At 43.0% G+C, this 18,985-nt stretch overlaps 1 protein-coding gene across 10 annotated transcripts in view; it reads left to right on the top strand.

Annotated features, from left to right (window-relative positions):
- TIAM1 (T cell lymphoma invasion and metastasis 1) overlaps positions 1-18,985 on the top strand; it is a 179,429-nt gene that overhangs the window by 124,957 nt on the left and 35,487 nt on the right. For all 10 annotated transcript variants that reach the window (XM_026844392.1, XM_026844411.1, XM_026844384.1 and 7 more), the window contains 5 exons: positions 119-193; positions 1,228-1,398; positions 7,226-7,330; positions 11,252-11,333; positions 16,397-16,483. In XM_026844392.1, coding sequence (XP_026700193.1) covers positions 119-193; positions 1,228-1,398; positions 7,226-7,330; positions 11,252-11,333; positions 16,397-16,483 — 520 coding nt within the window. The remainder of the gene's footprint in view (positions 1-118; positions 194-1,227; positions 1,399-7,225; positions 7,331-11,251; positions 11,334-16,396; positions 16,484-18,985) is intronic.

Here is an 18,985-nt window from a genome sequence, read left to right on the forward strand (position 1 = left end):
TTCAGTTTGATTTCCATGCTGGATGTTAGATACACTGTTCTTCCCTTAGTGTGTGCTGCAGATGGCGCGGAGGCGCATTCATGTTTTAAGTAAGCAGAGTTGCTCTGTTGTTCCTCAGGTGTTTGGTGAAGGAGTTGATTCAGTAAAGAAATCTCTTGAAGGAATCTTTGACGATACGGTCCCGGATGGCAAGGTAAAACACTACCTCTCCAGCTGCCTCCTTTGCCCCATTTGCCTAAATGCAGAGTTGACTCTGGAATGTGAGAGGGGATACGGAGCTCCTGGAGAGGATAGGACCCTCTGTGTGCTGTAGGGCTTGTAGCTGCTCTGGGAGGGTTTGAGCTGGTTGCCCATGGTCAAAAGGGCTCACTGTGTGTGGCATCCCAAGCGCAGCTGGAGGTGTCAAACTCAGAGGGGAGTTAGCACTGCACGCCAGGGAAATGCCTGCCCACAGGAGGACCCGGATGCTGCTCATTCTGGAAAAAGGCTCCTTGTGGCAGCCATATGGGGTTTTCATAATTCAGTGTTGGCACAACTATGAAGCACAGGGCTTTCTCTGTTTTGTCCTTACGTGCTTCTGTGTTTACAGCCACAGTTATAACTGCTTTCTTTTTCCCCAGAAAAAGTCAGCTATAAAACAGCATTAAGACAGTGCTAAGAGGCACATTCTTCATGTAGTGAATGTAGGTTTAGTTGCGTGAGCCCACTTGCAGGAAACAGGGATTCGGCAGTTCCATCACTTCCTGGGGATTTACAGCTTGGAGTGCAACTTGAATGTATAAAAGACAGTAAATTCAAAATAAATGCTGATATTTGCTTTTTTGCCATTTCTAGGTGTAGGGACTATAGCATCTGCAACAGTTGTGTTGGCCTTGGACTGATTTACCCAGAAACACAGTGCATTTAAGTTTTAATTTTAAGTCTCTTTTTTATCACTGTTATTTTTGTTACATTCCTAGCATTCCCAATAGCCATAGGGTGAAATCCCAGGAAAAGCGCATTGCACCAGCGTAGCTGTGTGGGTGGCATGGGAAGGCACACTTTGTACTGCTCAGGTAAAACTGCAAAGTTTCCTGTCCAGACAAGCCTTCAATCTAGGCTTATGCACAAAATGTTTTCTCTGTAAGAGGGCTTTTTGAGACAGCATATAATGTTCCTTACACTTGTTATTGATGAAGAGGGAGATCGTATTTTCTGGTAGAATCATAATGGATTTTGTCTATTTAGAGGGAAAAAGAAGTGGCACTGAGCAGTGTCCATCAGCACAATCCCGACTGTGATATTTGGGTTCATGAGTATTTTACGCCGTCTTGGTTCTGCCTGCCGAACAACCAGCCTGCTCTGACAGTCATCCGTCCCGGGGACACCACACGAGATGTTCTGGAAATTATTTGCAAGGTAAAGGCTGCGAGCGTGCCCTGGAACGGGGTGAAGTATCTACAACCCTGAGCCCTTTCGGTTGAACTTCATAGCAACTTTCTCATATGCCAATGCTCAGACTGCACTGTGGTGGGTGATCAGTTGTATGTTAGATGAAAAACATGAATTATATCAAAAATCTCATACTAGCACTACACAAAAAAAAGTTCCTACAGGTGCAGCTAAACTTGGCACGGGTGTAGGGAGAGGAAGGCGGACTAGTTTTTGCCTTTACCAAAGGCCTCTGTGCGTGAGCCTCTGAAGTGCCTATCTTTCTGAAAGTGCTTGTCTGCTGCCACCTCAGGTACACACCCACCCACCCAGTCCCCCTCCATTGGAGATCAAGCTATGTGCAGGACCCTTTTCCTCTCCCCATCTGCCCCCCAACATCCGGGCCCCCAGCCCGCTTCCTTTCACTGGACCCTGTGTAGCACGTGGTGCAGCCGCCTTGTCCTTGCCCAGCCACCCGGGTTCCCCCACCTCTGCCAGGCTTTTCCATGGCCTGTTCCCTCCTCCGCCAGGTGAGTGGGGTGATCTCACCCTTCCCAGCTGCCAGGTTGTCCTGTTTCCAGGTGCTGTTCCGTCTTCCTTCCCCCTGCTGCTTCCTCCCTGCCAGTTGGCGTGGGGGAGGAAGGCACGGAGAAAACAGCAGCACTAGGAGTAGAAGGTGCCTGCGTTTGCTGCCCACATTGTGGAGTCAGACTCGCCTTGTGTAGGTGGTGGGAGGGAAGAGAGAGGAAAGCTTTTATCTGCATTTGGGGGGTGGTGGAGGAAGAAACACCTGGATTTCTTTGCAAGATGAAGTATAGGAGACATTGGCCATTAAAAAGAGGTACATCTCAGCAGACAGTTTGAAAGCTTTGACAAATTAAATACAAGCTTTCAGTTCTGGCAGCTACATAATGTATGTTTTCTCCTAACGGGCTGACTGCAAACTAGACCCAACTCGTGTCACGTGCTGTTCTGAAAAGTGAGTCCTCTTTTGTACAACAACAACAGCAAAAGAAAAGAAAACATTTATTACTATTAAGAGCTTAACTTTGGGGACTTTTAGAACATGTTGCATGTTCTTCCAAAGAGAGGGAAGGTGAGAGAAAGGCATTTGTTTGCCATAATTATACAGTGTGCTCGTCTCTCTGCCAGGTGCACTATTAAAGAGCGCTGCAGCTTGTGAAAGCTCTTTATTGTATTCAGGAAAAGATTACATTTTTGGAGAGAGACATAATAGGGAAGCTGGATGACACATTATTAGTAATGGTTTATTTTTAGGATTTATATTTTCCTTTAGGTAAGAATGATTAACTCAGTGGGGCAAATCCTTAGCTGGAGTAAGTTGGTGTAGCTCCACCGGTTTCAGTAGGTGCCTGCTGAGAATCTGGTCTCTCACTGTGTGATTGCTGTGGGTGGCAGTGTATAAGAAGGGGAGGTGGATGCGTGTTTGTTTTTTGAAGAGCTGTTATCTGTTTCTTTCCATAAGAGTTTTCAGTCTGGAAAACACTGATGAATGCTTTCTTTTCTGTAGCATTTAATAATCAATCTCTTTCTTCTGTCTCTTGCATTCAGCTCATTTTTCCCCCTTTAATATCTGATCCACATCATTTCACATCAGTTTGCCATCTGCCATCTGAGAACCAGTCAAGTTCTGGTATAGTAAACATTTCAAGATCTACATTTCATATAAACCTCTTCATGTTTCTAGATGTGGTTAAATCTATCTGTGCTATTAAACTGGGCTTGATTATTCTGTTGGAGAACATTAAGTGCACTCAAGTCATTGCAGAAAATGCGTTCTTATGGTAGCATTGCTGCTTGTTATTATCCAGCAAGTTAGGTTTCGGAGGCTGCTTTCTGACACTTTTATGATTCAAGATTGGTGGGAGGAGAGTTTAAAGCATGTTTTAAAATGGTTTCTTGAAACTTTCTCCTAAGATTTAACTAATAACAGCACTTGGAAGGCAGGAAAAATCAGTGTATATGCATTAAATTGTTTCCTGTGGATAATACTGATCAGTGTGAACATGTGTATATGTATTACTAACATTTGTATAATGATATGTTTTAAAATTTAGTAGAAACACACACACATGGATTTAGGCAGAGCCAGGATCGAGAGAATAACACCAAAAATCAAGCATGGAAGACTACAAGGCATTTAGTCTTTTGACTGAACTGGATAAAAAGTGAGAAGCAAAAAAGGTTCTGTTTTCTCATGATTTGCATTTTTCAAACAGACCTGCATGACAGGCAAAAAGCAGATTTCCCCCATGTCTCTGGGTCTGTGCTCAAAGTCTGAGAAGCTACCTAAGCCTGATGCTATGCAGGCCTACTTTGATTTTGAGCTGGTGTTTTCCTCTCGAAAAAAATTTGGCCACACAAGTGTGAAGCCAGAGTAATACGGTGGGATGGCTGGTGTGTTTCCGTGATGCTGTCATTTCAGTGCTAATGAAGCTCTCCCCCACCAAGCTGAAAGAATATGCCTGTCCTTTGCTTTAACTAGAAGGGAGATGAAATGGATGAATAGTTTGGGTTGTGTGCCCACCCGCTACACCACGTGAAGCCTGTTGAATCAGATCACACCCCAGGCTGTAAATTTTTCTTCAAGAGCACGTTGGTTAAGCTGTCGGGTTGTGCTTTAAATTGGGTTAGCTGCTTAATTTAGTCCAGACATAGCCAGAGTTATTAGGAGAGAAATAAATAAACCAAGAAGCTTATTTGGACTGCTAAAAGGTATTTTGGGTGGTCTAGAGAGGATATTAATATCATTAAAGCTGCCCTGTTTCTGCTCCCACCTTCCTGCATCTGGATGCAGCTAAATCAGCAACAAAAAAAGTGGATTAATGGTATGGCTTTTAGGGCAGACTGGCCATGTGCACTTTAAGAGGACCTTCTCCCTTCACTTCAGTAGAAAACCGTGCCCTTATTTTAAACAGTTTAACTAATGTACAATTTCGAGGTAGAAAAAGCCTTGCTGCAGCTATACAAATGTTAATTAACTAAGTGGTGTGGCTTATGTGCTGCACCATCACAGCTTTCATGGTGATGACTCTCCTGGCCAGACTTGGATGAGATTGCAGTGTAGTGGATGAATGGCATCCAGCCTGGTTGATGGTGTTTCTTGGAAGAAATGAGTGGCTCAGAATAGATGTGAGTTTTATCCAGTGACCTCTTTAGATGATGCTGTGCTCTGGCATAGTTTAGGGCTTCAGTTGCAGCATTGGTCATCTTTGTGTTTGGCTCCCTTCTGCTCTCTAAAATGGCCAGCACACACAAGAAAATTGTAAGCAAATGTCCCTGCAAGACAGGTGTGAAAATGGAGGCGTCAGCGGTCACCTCCACACCTGATGCAGTGCCCATATCAAAGCAGGCAGAAGCCCTGTCATTGACCGCCGCGATGATAGAGCAAGCCGCCGCCTGCGGGAAAGGTTGCTCTTTTAAGATGCTATCAGGGTGCAGGCGGTGTATTGGGTTGCAGGCAGGCCTGAGCGCACCCTGCCGCTGCCCCCGCCCCAGGGTGGTGGTGGCTCTGCACTGGCAGTGGTGGGGTGCCCCCCACCCCGCGGGGAGCCTGGGGTGACTGAGCATGGGCTCCCTGCCCTGCCAGTGCAGCTAAGGCAGCTCCTGGCCTGTGCCCGATGGCTGGAGGCCCCAGACTGGGTAAATTCGCATCCCTCTGCAACAGGTTGTGATTTCTGCCGGCCTGGGGCAGGCTGGAAAGCGTCCCTTTGGGTCTCCTCTGCAAGGGGAGGACACTCAGAGTCGCTGTGGGAAGCGACACAAATACTCAGCTGCGGACAGGGGCTTTCTCCCAACCCCAGGCTTTAGCCGATGACATGTAGCTTGTCAGCACAGGTCTGTCTGACCAGTGTGGCCTGATTCTCCATGAAGTGAAGCACGTGCATGAGAACTTCCAACACAGGCGACCATGGGAAGATACACCGTGGTGGCAGGAGGAGGCTGCCAGGTTGCGTAGCTCCTTTCTGCTAGGATGTTTTTTCCACATAGATTTTTTTTTTCCCCCACTGGCTTTAATGTAAATGGCTCAAGTACTTTATAGACTTTCAGAGAGATTTAGCACAGACTTCTCCCTCAGGATGTGGGGTGTGCAGTCTGTGGGTTTATGTCTCCTCTGTATGTTTTTTTTAATTGGTATGCAAGGCACTCTTCAGTTTGTGTCTAGGGATAGTAAACTAATCTGACCAGAAACTAATCTAATATTTCTTTGTGCCATTTATGAACCATTAAAGCCAATTATGCTTCCCTTTAATTTCTGGGATGTCTGTACATGTGTGCATGTAAGAGAACAAGTGAAAACAGTCACTAAACAATGAGCAAAGCATGCAAAATATTTTATCAAAAAAGAAAAAAAGGGAAAGGACAAGGATCTCCTACATTCAACTGTTTTTATTTTGGTCCTTGATAGATTTCAAATTCTTTATTTAATTAGCTAAGTATTTGTCCAGATTACAGAGGTTATTCCATTTCAGATACTCGATTTCATGTAAGGATAATTTGGTCTTTGAACTGGGTATATTTGAATGTAGTGTTATGTAGAGTGCAGCAATAGGTCTGTCTGTCTTTTCTTTCTTCTTATTCGTAGCTCTTTTTTATTCATCAGATAATCTGGATTTTCAAAAATATTCACTGTTCTCTGAGCATTTGCTGAAAGGTTTGCTAGGTCAGTGTGTGATCTTTTCCACAGGTCACTTGGTGTACATGACTCATCATCTGTGCTGTGTGATCAGTCAGCTGAGTCCCGGTGTATCATCTTCTTGGCTTGAACTGGATAAGCAAGGCTTTAAAAAGCATAATAAACAGGCAGTAATGACATTCTTGCATGAATTTTCAGATGAGCCATTTTTTTAGTACAACCTAGGAAACTTCGGTAATTTGCTTGTATAAAATGAAAAGACCAATGTCTAAGAGCATATAATAATAGGATTTCAAAAGTGACAGTGAGAAGGATTTACCTCCTGTGTTTGTTAATCACTTTGGGGTTTTTCATTAGTTTCAGTCAACAGTTTACAAACTTTGAAAGTAACTTCTGAATGACATCCTTTGTGTTTATCGTAAATCTAATGTGTTTTGATTACACACTGCATTAACCTCTGCTTAAATCAAGCTTATTAATCATGCTGAGAAAAGGTCGTTAACATCTCCCAGACCAAATGCTGTATCTTCAGCTAATTATAACTAATTCATTAAAATGGTGTGACCTGTTTCCACTGGGATGTAATTCAGTATGTAACTCTTGGCTTCTTTTAGCCTTATAATGACAGTATATCCTGAGCTGTTTTGATTTAGAGGACATACAGATATTTTTTTGTATTAACCTTGCTTGAAATTTACCATTTCAATCATACTTAACCCATTTAATGATGAAGATGTTAAAAAACCCAAAACAAACAGAAAAAACTCCTATTACATTTTTCTCTGTTAGAAGAACATTTATTTTCCTCCTTACGACTTTAAATGTCCTTTGTATACAAAGATATGCTCTGAGTCTTCTGCTGTAGTAGTGTTTGCTTATTTCTGCAATAATATAGGAGGGACCAGAACTGCCAAATAAGCAGAACCAAAGAGGCTGCTTAGAATACTAGCATTGCTCTTGCCATCCTGGTCAGTGGTTAATGGATGCTTATTCCTGGGGAGGCAGTTCAGGTTCTCGTTCAGGTTAGGAGATCATGGGCCTCTTGTGAAAGACTGTGCTGGGGCATTTTTCTTCCTGTAAGTGTTAAGCCATTCTCTAAATATAGATGATGTGTGCCATTGATTTTCTCTTCTAAAGCTTCTTCTCCGTTTCTTGCAGACACACCAGCTGGATCACTCTGCTCACTACCTGCGTCTTAAATTCCTGATTGAAAACCAGATCCAATTTTATGTGCCAAAGCCAGAAGAGGATATCTATGAACTGGTAATGCTACCTACTGAGCAAAATTAAATGACACCTGATAGGACACTATTAATTAGTGTTTATCTGACATTTGTAATATGCAGAGTTATGCTTTTTAGCTTGCAATTATAGTGCTTTGCAGACCATAGCAAATTGGCCTACAGTAATCTCTGCAAACGTTTCATCTTGAGGAGAGAGCTGCTGTTTAGCTTATGTTTGTGCATGCATCTGTGTGGAAGAGAGAGGAGGAACAGCCACAGGTAATGTGTGAAAGTCCCTGTAACATACATTTAAGATTAACTCTCTCAAGGTTGCTTTTTCCTGTTGTTCATATTGTCCTTGGTGGTTTTAAAGACATAGTGTTGAGGACTGAATATGTCTTGTTTGGATCACTTTGCCTATTTTTAAAGAGGGGGAAAATGTACAATAGTTGGGTTTTGTTGTTTATTGTTTGTTTGGGTTTTGTTTGGGTGTTTTTCCTAAATGGGAAGGTAGATGTTGAGGTTAAAAAGCTCTGGAGTTATGTGTGAGAATATCCTAATTGCTTCAGTTGGATGTTTTCATATCATTCATCTCAAAAGCAGACTTCAAAGGAATTTTGAAATGAGAGATTAAAAAAAAGACCAAACAGAATTAGTGTCATGGTTTAACTCTATGATTTTACACATGCACGCTGTAAAGCTTTTTAAAGTCCTTTTCACTGGTGGCTGTTTTATTTAGAAAAAGTAAAACTTGTGCCAGTTATGGATATTTTTGTTCATTTGGCAAAGAAGTTCTGGGTTTTAGCATTAACACTGTCAACAACAACAAAAAAAAAAAAGAGTGAGAAAGTCCTAGTGAAGTACTAAGACTGGAAAGTGAAACATAGTTGGGGAAAATTAAAACTCAGAGGAGAGAGATTCTAGCTTTCAGTGCCTGAAAGGACTTTGGTGACTTGTCTTATGTTGAGAGGATGTAGGATTGACATAGTCATCAGTTACTGTTCATTCTGAAAATAAGGAATTAAACCAAAGCTCTACAGTCAGTGGGACTACGTACATGCTGAAAGATTATAATATAGATAGATGCTGCAGGGTTATATCTAATGTAGTAACATTAAAACAACACACGTTTGTATTTTTGCTAATGTTTGTGTGCCTGTTTCATGAGAAAATTTGAGTTACTTTATTTAAGTGTTTAATTAAATGATTGTGGTGCAGTATGATAAAAATAATGCCTCTATTTTAGTCTTCTGAATAGCTGTTTATTATGTTGTCTAATGTTGATGTCACCTTGCTAGAGCTATCTTCCATCTACTAAAATGCTTTTACAGACATACATTACTGCAGAAAAGTAATTTCTTAGGATGATACTCGTTTTTCTTGCAGAATGTATCATACATATTTAAATAAGAAATAGAAATTAAATATCCATGTTCCATTCCTCTCCAAAACATTAATGGTAATGCTTTGTGTGTTAACATGGTCTTTCAAAAATTCACGAGCTCAGGTTATTATGTGTTAAAAATGTGACTAGGGACTCAGGGGAGAGTATTTAACATTAGGTGCTGTACCAGGCAGTTATACTTTTAAGCACCTTTTATTGGAAACTAAGTGTTGGAGTGTTTTGGCTGAAGCTTGCTGTGCCAGACTTTATACTTTGGGTAGGATGGCATTTTTAGGTGGAACCAGGAGACCAGAGGCATCCCCGAAAATCTTGCAGGTGGAATGAAGCTGGGGTGAAGGCGTTGGGGCTACTGGAAAAGGGAGCCCTGGGAAAGGGTGCTGAGGCAAGACCAAAAGTGGTAGAGGAAAAGGGCAAGGAAGAGGAGATCTTGAGGGCAGGGGTGGGGGGAAACCACTAATAATAATAACAACAGCAATGAAATAGTAATAACATCAACAATAACAATAATGATGATGATTATGATAACCCAAAGCTGCTGTGAGAAACACCATGAGGGACTGGAGCAGCTCAAAGGGGCAATGCTGCTGCTGTCAGGAAGAAATCCTGTCCCTGGGTGCTCCCTGGTGCCTAGCAAGCTCCTTGGGGTGCTCTGGGTACTGCTATCAAACCTCTCCGTGCAGAGCCCTGGGCCCCACGCCGGGTCCAGAGCGGGTTTCCCCCACAAGCCCATGGTGCCTACCAAGTTGGCAGCTTCCTGGCATAAGCCACCATAGCCCAAATATGCTGCCTGCCCTTGGTGTTGGGCTGGTGGGTCCAAAGGGCACAGAAATGCAAGCAGCACCTCAGGGCTGCTGTTGGACTGGCTCTCTGGTTTGGGCAGCTCAGGTGCAGTCTGTGTATTCCAGTTATTTGCCTCTCACTCAGTAGAGGTTCTTGCTTGAAAGGAGCGCTTTGGGATGCAGGCAGCAAGTGACTTGTGTATCCCTGCCAGAGCTTGTTGGCTGTCCGCCTTGGTTCTGGTCCTGCGTGCTCAGTTTAGAGATGACTGCAGGGATCAGTCACATGTTTTGTTCTGAAAATACTGCTATTTTTGCTCGTTTTTTCTTTCTTCTCTTCTTTAAACCCTTGCTGAAATTTAGCTGAGGTTTTTGTAAATGTCATTTGACACTTTTTCAAGTTCTGAACAATATGTTCCTATATTTGAAAAACTGCACTTTAAAAATATTGCTAGCTTGGCATCCTCATTTAATTTTACCTTTTATTTTACTATGTATAACCATTTAAATGGATATATAACTGTTCCATAATACTAATATTTGCAGTTAAACAGATGTGCTGTTATAAGCAGGAGATAAAGTTATATTTTTATTAAGGAAACCCTTTACTAATGAGTTACCCTTTATTTTTTAAAGAAATTGTTTAAATACTTCGGTCCAAACACTGATGTAATTTGGTTTCAAAAAGTTAGTTATTGTGAATTGCTTTTTTACACACTCATACCAGCATGTAAAGAAAATTACTATTTACCTGTGGGCTTTCATTCACCTGTGGGTGATTTTTTCCAAAGATGAAAAGATGGTTTGGTACTTAAGTGCTAGTCTGTGCTGTGGAAAAAACAACTTAAAATCTGTGCTGAGCCAGAGGTTTCCAGCGTATCAAGGTTGTCTTACAAGGAGTTAAGTCAGGACTGACTCCTAAAGTTGACAAATTCTAAATACCTGACACTGCAAAAGCGGAATTTCCGGGATGACAGCCCCCTCACCCCCCCCCATCCCGCCTCCAATTCTTGTTATGAACCCCCACCCGATTCTTTGTTTGGAGCTGGGGCAGGACTTGGGTATAAATAGTGAGCCACACAAGACAGGAGAATGTAAGCGATTTAAAATGTGTGAGCCGTGGTGGAGGGGTGTAGCCCTGCTGAGGGGGGTTGCTTGACTCCTGAAAGGCCAACTGAATTGCACCTTCCTGGTAGGCTTCTGGGTTATTACCTAGGTGTGAATTTGTGCTCGTCTCCCAGGAAGGATGTTAATGACCATTTCAAAGACGTGGAGGCTTTTTTTGGTACAAATAACATGTTAAAGTTGAAATTTCATGCTAAGGAGGAGCTGCATATCAAATCTGATACATTTCTCAATTGTTAGAAGACTATTTAAGAAACAAAATCCCACATTGTGATTTTAATGCTATTGAATAATTGGATTCCTGCAATGTGTTAATCAAAATAATATAAAGACATTAAATGATGACTACCCATAAAATATGAAAACAGGAATAGAAGCTCTGTTTCTTGTGCACTCAAAATGGTATTGACCGAGTGAAATAGAAGTATCTTTGCTTTTATGATGGTGGTAGTAAAACACTGCTTTCTCCTCTGTAACTATTTTCTTAACAGTAAAGCTTAGTGACACTACTAATGCATCTCACACATGGGGAGAAAAACTGTTTGATAAATAATGACCATAGTCCATTTCTTCCGCATGCAATTAAAAAAACCCAACCTGTTAAAAATTATTGCAATTGATATGTAATATTTTTGTGTCTTTTCTTTCTGTTCAGCTGTACAAAGAAATAGAAATCTGTCAGAAAATTACGCAGCACATTCAAATAGAGAAGTCTGATGCATCCTCTGATATTTACGGTGAGTTTCTCCTTGATTTGGTTTTATTTTTCTACCAAGTCAGTTCTAGTATGAGCAGGCTCTTGCTTGCTATTCATTGATATACCTGAAAGGCCTGTTGAACGCAGTAAGAAGAGCTCATATGATTCCTGTGCCATCCACAGAAAGCTCACCCCCCTGCCCTGAAGCAGGACAGCTTTATTTGTAGCACACTGAATGCTGGGTTTTTTTCTGGTGCTTGAGCTGTAGGAAGTGCAGCTCTGATGAGAGCTACAGTGGCAGAAAGGACAAATGTTTTCTTGTTCTTGTAGTTTCTCAAAACACCACCTACAGAGGTTGTGCAACTGAGCGCTGGTGGAAAACAGCATCCTTTACCAGTTGTCACATCTTTTACGAATGCCTGCATTGTGGTGTTCATAGGGGCCCTGCAGTGGGGCTTGGGGGAGGGCTGCCGCTGCGGCTTGCCACTGCCAGCAGCCTAGAAGGCTTTCCCCCTCCTCACTCCTTCCACCAAACGTGATGGCAGGGATGCAGCCAAGAGGATCGCTGTGGGTGGGAGGCATCTTGAGGTCTGCATCTGAGCAGCTGTCCCAGGAGAGGCTGCTTGGTCCCTTTCCCTGCCTGCCGGAGGCACGCAGTGTGGGTCCCTGTCTCTTCTCAACGTTCCTGAGCCTGGGGGAGCCTGACCCTGCTGCACACCCAGCCCTCAAGGATGCACCATGGACTCATGGAGCCAGAATCTGACATGTTGTACAGATCTGTGCACAAAACATAAAGCAGAGGAAGCTCTCATTGTGTAATTACAGAAAAATCCCTAATCTTTATGTGGGGGTGGTCATATTTCTTATCTTTCAAGTATTTCAAGTTACAGACCTCCAGCCGGGTGAGTTTGCCCTTTGGTCTGGCAATTACAGTTCTGTAGTGTATTTTAAAGTTATTTGTGCAACCTACCCTGCAGGAAGCCATTCTGCATCTTTTTACTGTTTATCTGTTTTAATGACTAGAATAATTCTGAATCCCCAAACTACTTATTATACAACTGTAGGCCATTTGAATATTGAGCTCTGCTACAAAGCAGTGGTACTGACTGTGGTTTGAACATTGAAGGCCTAGGAAAGAAATATTAACCAGCACAGCAATGGCCCTAGGTTTGCTAATTATGCTATGCCTGAAAGCATTGCAAGAGTTAGGGGGATTGTGGCATTTTTTGTATATTTCTTTTTCTTCTTTTTTTTAAAGTGATAGATGGGAAAGACCGTGAAATGCACTCTCATGTCCTGTGAAGTGAGATCAGCTGTGTGAGACATGGGATGTATCTGTTCAGTGGCTCCGACCCTGCAGGGCATGAATGCTAAATGCACCCCAAAAAAGCTGACTTTGCTCTCATTGAAAGAAAATGGCAAAACTTACTTTGACTCTAAATGGCATCTGAATTTCTGTAGTCTCTACATGTCTCATAGAAACAGTACTATGTGTGTGTTCATAAAGTGGCAAATGTGTGCTGAAATACATGGGTGGGGGTGTGGAGAGCAGATGTGAAGTGTTGATCCTGTCTTGGTGCTGGGGAAGACTGGATTTCCTCCTGAGATTCTATCCCATCCTGTATGTTAGGTACATTTGAGTTTTTAGGGTTTTTAGTCTCTTTACAGAATTAGCATTGCCAATACATAACTTTACAATCTAGAGGGAAAGCTACAGCACATTCACAAGCTATGGCAATATGAAGATGAGAGCTTTAAAATTTTGGCATAGATTCTTTTTAACAGGATTGCTTAAGGGTTCTTGCTATAGGTTTTGTTTTGAGAAGAACCTAAATCAAAAATGTGACTGCACAGTCTCAAAGATCTACGCACCTGCCTAAGTCTTTATGTGAGCAGGTCTGCCTTTGAGGTTGGTTCTGTCAGCTGGGCAGTGCTTGGGCCTCAGCCCCTCACAAGCACTTCAACAAGTGCTGGGAGCAGGGTCAGGAGCCGGTACTGCAACTGATGTCTAGGGGACTAAGGGACTTTTTATTCTGATGTTTACTTGTTTTTTCCAAGTTACTTTGTTCAGGTCCTCATACTTGCCCATTTAAAAACATGTCCAAATTCCCTGTGCCTTGATTCTTCCAGAAGAACTAGATAAGTCTTCATTTTGAAAATGGATGAGATTATGCAAATCATTAGTGACATTACCTGCTGCTGTTGCTAGTATTCCAGCTATAGCAATAATAATACTTGTAAATCACCTTGAATTTTCAAGATACTTCACAAGCAGCTATTCATTAATCCCAACAATATAGATTTAGTGCTGTTATCTCCATTTAGCAGACATGGTATCAAAGATAGAGGGTGAAACGCTTTCACTAAGGGTGCAATTAGGCCGGTTCAGCTCACTAGCCTGGCAGAAAGGTAAGATAATAAAAGAAGTAAATAGCCGTCTGCTGGCTTTGCAAGCTGTTTTGGGCCAGCTAAGAGATCCTGGTGCTGGGGAGGGGGCAGAGCTGCCCTTTCAGGCATTAGCAGAACTGTGGAGCAGCTTCACCATCGTGCCTGAGCACATGATGTGTTCAAGTGACATAAAGTGGACGGAGCAGTGTGTTTCAGGGAAAGCTCACCTGGGAACATTTCTACTCCCACTAGTGTGCCTGTGGTAAGAGGCATTCCTGCAGTGTCTGGCCAGTGTGTCAGACCTTGCCAGTGTTAGATCTGTCAATGTGATGCAGTTACTGATGCGTGGGCACATACGTTCTTGCCTTTTTGCAAAGGTTGTGTGGGCAGGAATCAGGGCACATCAGCAGTAAGGACTTATTGCTTCCAGCTCCTGTATGTGCTGAGAGTATGCTGGCATTTTTGTTAGCAACTGTCTGTCTCAGGGGGCTGAGGTAATTTTGTGGAGGCAGATTTGTTCAGGTACTGTGCTGGATTGGTGAGGCCATGTGCACTCATAGGTGCAGGCTTTTGTTCTCCTGTCATCAAAACTTTGCAGTGAAATAAAAGGCTCTGTCTGGGTCACCACCCATCTCTTCACACCTGTGTTTCAGAGTCCATGCACAGTTTGATAATAATCTTTTTGGCAGTGATGCCAGCTTATGCAATCACTGTTGCTTCCACCCACTCCTGCCCTTCTTCTCATGCAATGCCAGTACACGTGTTTGTGTGGAGCACCTGCGTATTTCAGCCAGATGGAAACTGTACATTTGTACTATACATCTGTATATACAGACTACACATACACACACACGCACACACACACTTGACTGAGGTATTTCCATCTGGATGAGTTCCCTGCTCTGCTTTACTACATGACAGTGAAAGCACTGGCACCAGCACTGCAGTGGGACAGGCACGCTGCTTCAAAATGTTTATGAGATCCAGCCACTATCACAATCAGAACAGTTTATCTGTGCTTGGGGTATGGTCACATACCCTGTCTGTGGAGGGTTTAAGTGTATTTGTGAAATGACCGCTTCAAGGCCAGTTGCCCATCTCTCATCTCTTAAAGCTGATGACAACGTGTGTAACTGCTCCTTACACCCATTCTGCCAGTAATTACTGCGCGGGATTCATGGGTGGTTTTTTGACTGAAAGATGAGTTAAAAAGCAACTACACATGCACTTATCCCTGACAGATTTGAAGAGGCAGAGGTCTTCTCATGGAGGAGAATGGGAGCTTGGGACTGCCTAGGCATGCTAATCTCTTCACATTTAGCCACAGCGAGAACTTGAGATGCAACTCAGCCTTGATTTAACTGTATGGTAGTTGGCTGTAAAACAACATTTCAGTTGCAAAAGGGTGATAGTAGTAGTAACTGATAATTTGTTCTGACTCAAACTGCAGTCTTGGGCATGCTCCACTATGCTTCTGGTTAAGGGCTTTCCAGGTAGGCTTTGTGGTGATGAAAACCAATAACTACTATATTTTACAGCCGCTCTTTTGTTTAGTTGAGAGTCTTTCTCTCTGCCAAAGTTTGTGCGTTGAGTGAGCTTCACAAATTTCATTTTATTCAGGCTGAGGAGCTCACATACAGATTCCAAGTAGCTCAGTAAGTCATGAAGGGCCATATGTTCCTTGCTTCTAGGCTGCCACATTCTTCCCCCTCATTTCTTTTTTTTTAAATGATGGATGAAAAAATAACTTCTCATCCATAAGCATCAACTTGAAGGGACTCCTAAAGTCAGAATAGGCTCCCAGCACATCTGCATCTCTTGGCTGGTGGCTGATTCCATGTCAAGTCCCCAGAGCTTTGTAAATGTTTTTCTAGTAGGAAAAAGAGAGAGCAAATGGTTGCCTACACCCATTTAGGGAGTAATGGAGTTTCAGAAAAGCAAATGTTCTGCTTTAGATAACTCTCAACAGCAAATAAACAAACCGTATTTAACTAACCACATTGTACTTCCTTTACACATTGTTATCTTACACAGTGTCAAACAAATGGCAAGAAAATCACCAAACCCAAAAGTAAAAGTACCATTTGCACTGTTTAAATTAAGGCTGTGTCAGTACTTCCATTATAAAGCTCTCCTGCTGGTCTCTAATGTGGCTATGAAATGTGTGCTGAGCTGAGACCTAGCAAATAACAGGTCATGCCTGGAGCAGCTGAGAAAAGAAAGGGGAAAAGGGAAAGTGTCATTTTTACAAATTTGTCCAGTCCAGGAATTAAAAAAAATAAAAGTTGGCATTCTGCTTTAGCAGGAGCTGTTTTGCCTTGTCTGAGTTCAGATGTCATGTCAGCCATAGCTCTTCATTTCCTGGCTTTTGTTGGTTTGGGTCACAAACCACAGCTCTGTGCAGCTTTTGTCTGCAAACAGCAAAACTTCTTGAAGTGACCTTTGGTGGCAAAAGAATTGGAAGCCTGTTCCAGTGTTTTGCAGCCGTGGTATCCTCAGATAAAGCTGTAGATGATTTATATATAAACTCAGAAATTCAGTTGTTAAAGCTACTTTCATTTTTTAACTTCACCTTTATGTTTGTAAGGTTTAAGGGAAAGAAGGGAGGAATTCTTGCTGCAGGGACAGCACAGCTTTACTTGTAGTGTGTGTGGTTGTTAAGACACACTGGAAGTGGTTGGCTCTTTCTAACCATCTCACTGGGTATCTCCCTAGGTTTCTCCCTGTCCTCTGTGGAAGAAGAAGGGATTCGTCGGCTGTATGTGAATGGCGTCAAAGAGACAGGCCTAGCTTTCAAGAAAGGTAAAAGACTTTTTAATTGTTTTTGTTACTGTTTATTTAACCCCAGTATAGACCATGAGCTTGCTGGGATAGGAGCTTTATGAACACACCAAACCAGGGTCCCTGTCCAAAAGAGACTGTGATCTTTTGGGAAGAACCTTACGTACTGAATACATGTCTGTTCCACTCTTGGGAACAGCTATGCTATATAGTCAACCTCTGAATTTTGAGGTGCTGTGCATGTAGCGGGGTCAGCATGTCCCTTGCAGTTAGGAAGAGGAACAGGGGCCCTCTCAAGTCAGTCACTTCAAGATAAATGGGTATAGTAGAAGTCGTCATGGTGCTCTCTGTGGCTGGGATTATTGCCTCTAGTTTTGCTTCCACCCTTTGCAGGAAGCATGACAGCACTTGGACCAGAAGCCAGCAGAGATAACTAGACTGCTGGGCTCATCCCAAGGCAGAGCAGGATATGGTTTAACTGCAGTTTACCCAAGCTGAGGTCAACCCTGACACTGCCATGCCCTTCCTGCTTTTCCCATTCATTGCCCTTTCTGATGTGCCAGCCCTGCTGTTCATGCAGTCATGGGATAGGTTTGTTTGGGAGCTGGACAGCTGAAACCTAACTGGATTTTGAAGTCTAACATGAAGAGCATGAAGAGAGAGAAGACTCTCAAACTCTTCATAACCCATCAGTGTATACAGAGTACTCAAAAACACCTTCAGAGATTTCTTGGTGAGTGGTTATATGGACTTGCAGAACTTACGCGGCAGTTAGCTGTTGCCAAAAGCAATGGGGGCTTGTCTCCTACAAACTGCTCCAGCCCTTTGCCTTGTGCTGATGCTCACACTCTGCTGAGCTGATTCAGCTCACTGTCTTGAGTGAGCCATGGCAGAAATGCGTGGTGGGTTTTCTGACCGGCTAGCAAATAGAGTTGGCTTGTGTTGCAGTGAAGTGAGTGGCAGAAGTGGCACAGTGGAGGGACAGAACTGCACAGACAGAAGCTGGGAAGGAAGCAAGAGGCAGGGGAGGGGAAACGGTTGTGGCTGCAAGGAGCCTGGCATTTCACTCAGGTGTAGCCTTTAACCCTAACTTAAGAAAACCCCATAGGTGGTTGAGGCTGCTGTGTATGTTTACTGAGCTTGAAAAGACCATCTTTCCAGCCTTACCCCACCTCAGCTCCATATGATTCCCTCACTGACAGAATGGGGATTCAGGGACTGGGAGGCAGCTCTCTGCCAGCCTGCCACAGGGAAATACAACTCTGCAGGCTTTCTGTAGGGAGCAAAGAGAATATTGGGGAGGATTTGTTCATCAGGGCTTCCTTATTTTGCTTTTAGAAAATGTTGAGCAACAGTTTAAATGAATGCATGAACACAGACTGCCTCCTGTGGCACTGAAATGCTAAAACACACTTTCAGTGATATATTACTCTTCGTAATTGATATAAAAGGCCACTTTTGTATGGACAGCATTTGGCAGGATATTATGACAAGATACCCATAGTTAGCAGAAAGCAGGGAGGAAAACTCTCTCTTCCTCCCATTATTTACATTCATGTTTGCATTTGACTGCACTTCCTATAGTAAGTCTAACCAGAAAAGATACAGTATTTCATTGTCAATCTTTTCTCCAGTTAGAAAACATAAATTTTATTTTCTCCTAATAATTTTTATGATTTGTCATTCTGTTTTTTCTGTTGGTGTGCGTTAGCTAGACCATTGTTGGAATTCGAGGTGCTTGATTGTACTGAGATAGACGTGGTGCTTTATCCCAAATGATTCAAAGCAAGGATTACAAAGAGTAAATGAAGCCCCAGATATGATGTTTATGGTTGCAGGCATATTAATGTGCTATTGTTATGACATGGCATCACTAAGTAGAATAAATGAAATAATGCGAAATGCTTGACTTGCTTTGTTTTGTCCTTGTTTCAAATACGATTTTATGGTCCATTTACTCTGTAGCTATTCTATCTAGTTAGTTTTATTCTCTCCAAAACTGCATACCACACTACAGTTTCTGGGCACAATTACATGCATTTAGAAGGATCTCAATTTTCCCAAAGAGGACTGATGCTCTTTAACCTCATCCCTTCCACATTTCTTTCTTGAATGCGGGTAGGTAATGTTTCCTGGAGGACACAGCTGAGCTCTGCTTGCACCTCAGTCTCATCGAGTCAGGCCTTTCATCTGGGCTTTAAGGGTGGCAAGACTTGTCTTATGCATGATTGCCCAGCCAGAGGACTGCGTGGCACGAGGGCAGGTCACCCTCACAGAGCAGCTCTTTTGACCCTGTAAATTCCAGATTTCATCCCTGTAAATGCCAGGACGGTGACTGGGGTGCCACAGTGGTCCCATTGGTGGGTTGGTGGCTGTTGCATAGTATGTGCTCCCGGTGGGCCAGCTCCTGGGGGGATGCCCACAGGGGACTGCCGGCATTACCCTCAAATGGAGACAAAAGCTTCAGTGGCAGGAGCAGTTCTGACAGTTGGGGCTGTCAGCACTGGCGTGCCAGGGCACGGT

This window comes from Athene cunicularia (assembly GCF_003259725.1).
Source record: "Athene cunicularia isolate RWA chromosome 1 unlocalized genomic scaffold, athCun1 chr1_part1, whole genome shotgun sequence".
NCBI classification, from domain to species: Eukaryota; Metazoa; Chordata; class Aves; order Strigiformes; family Strigidae; genus Athene; species Athene cunicularia.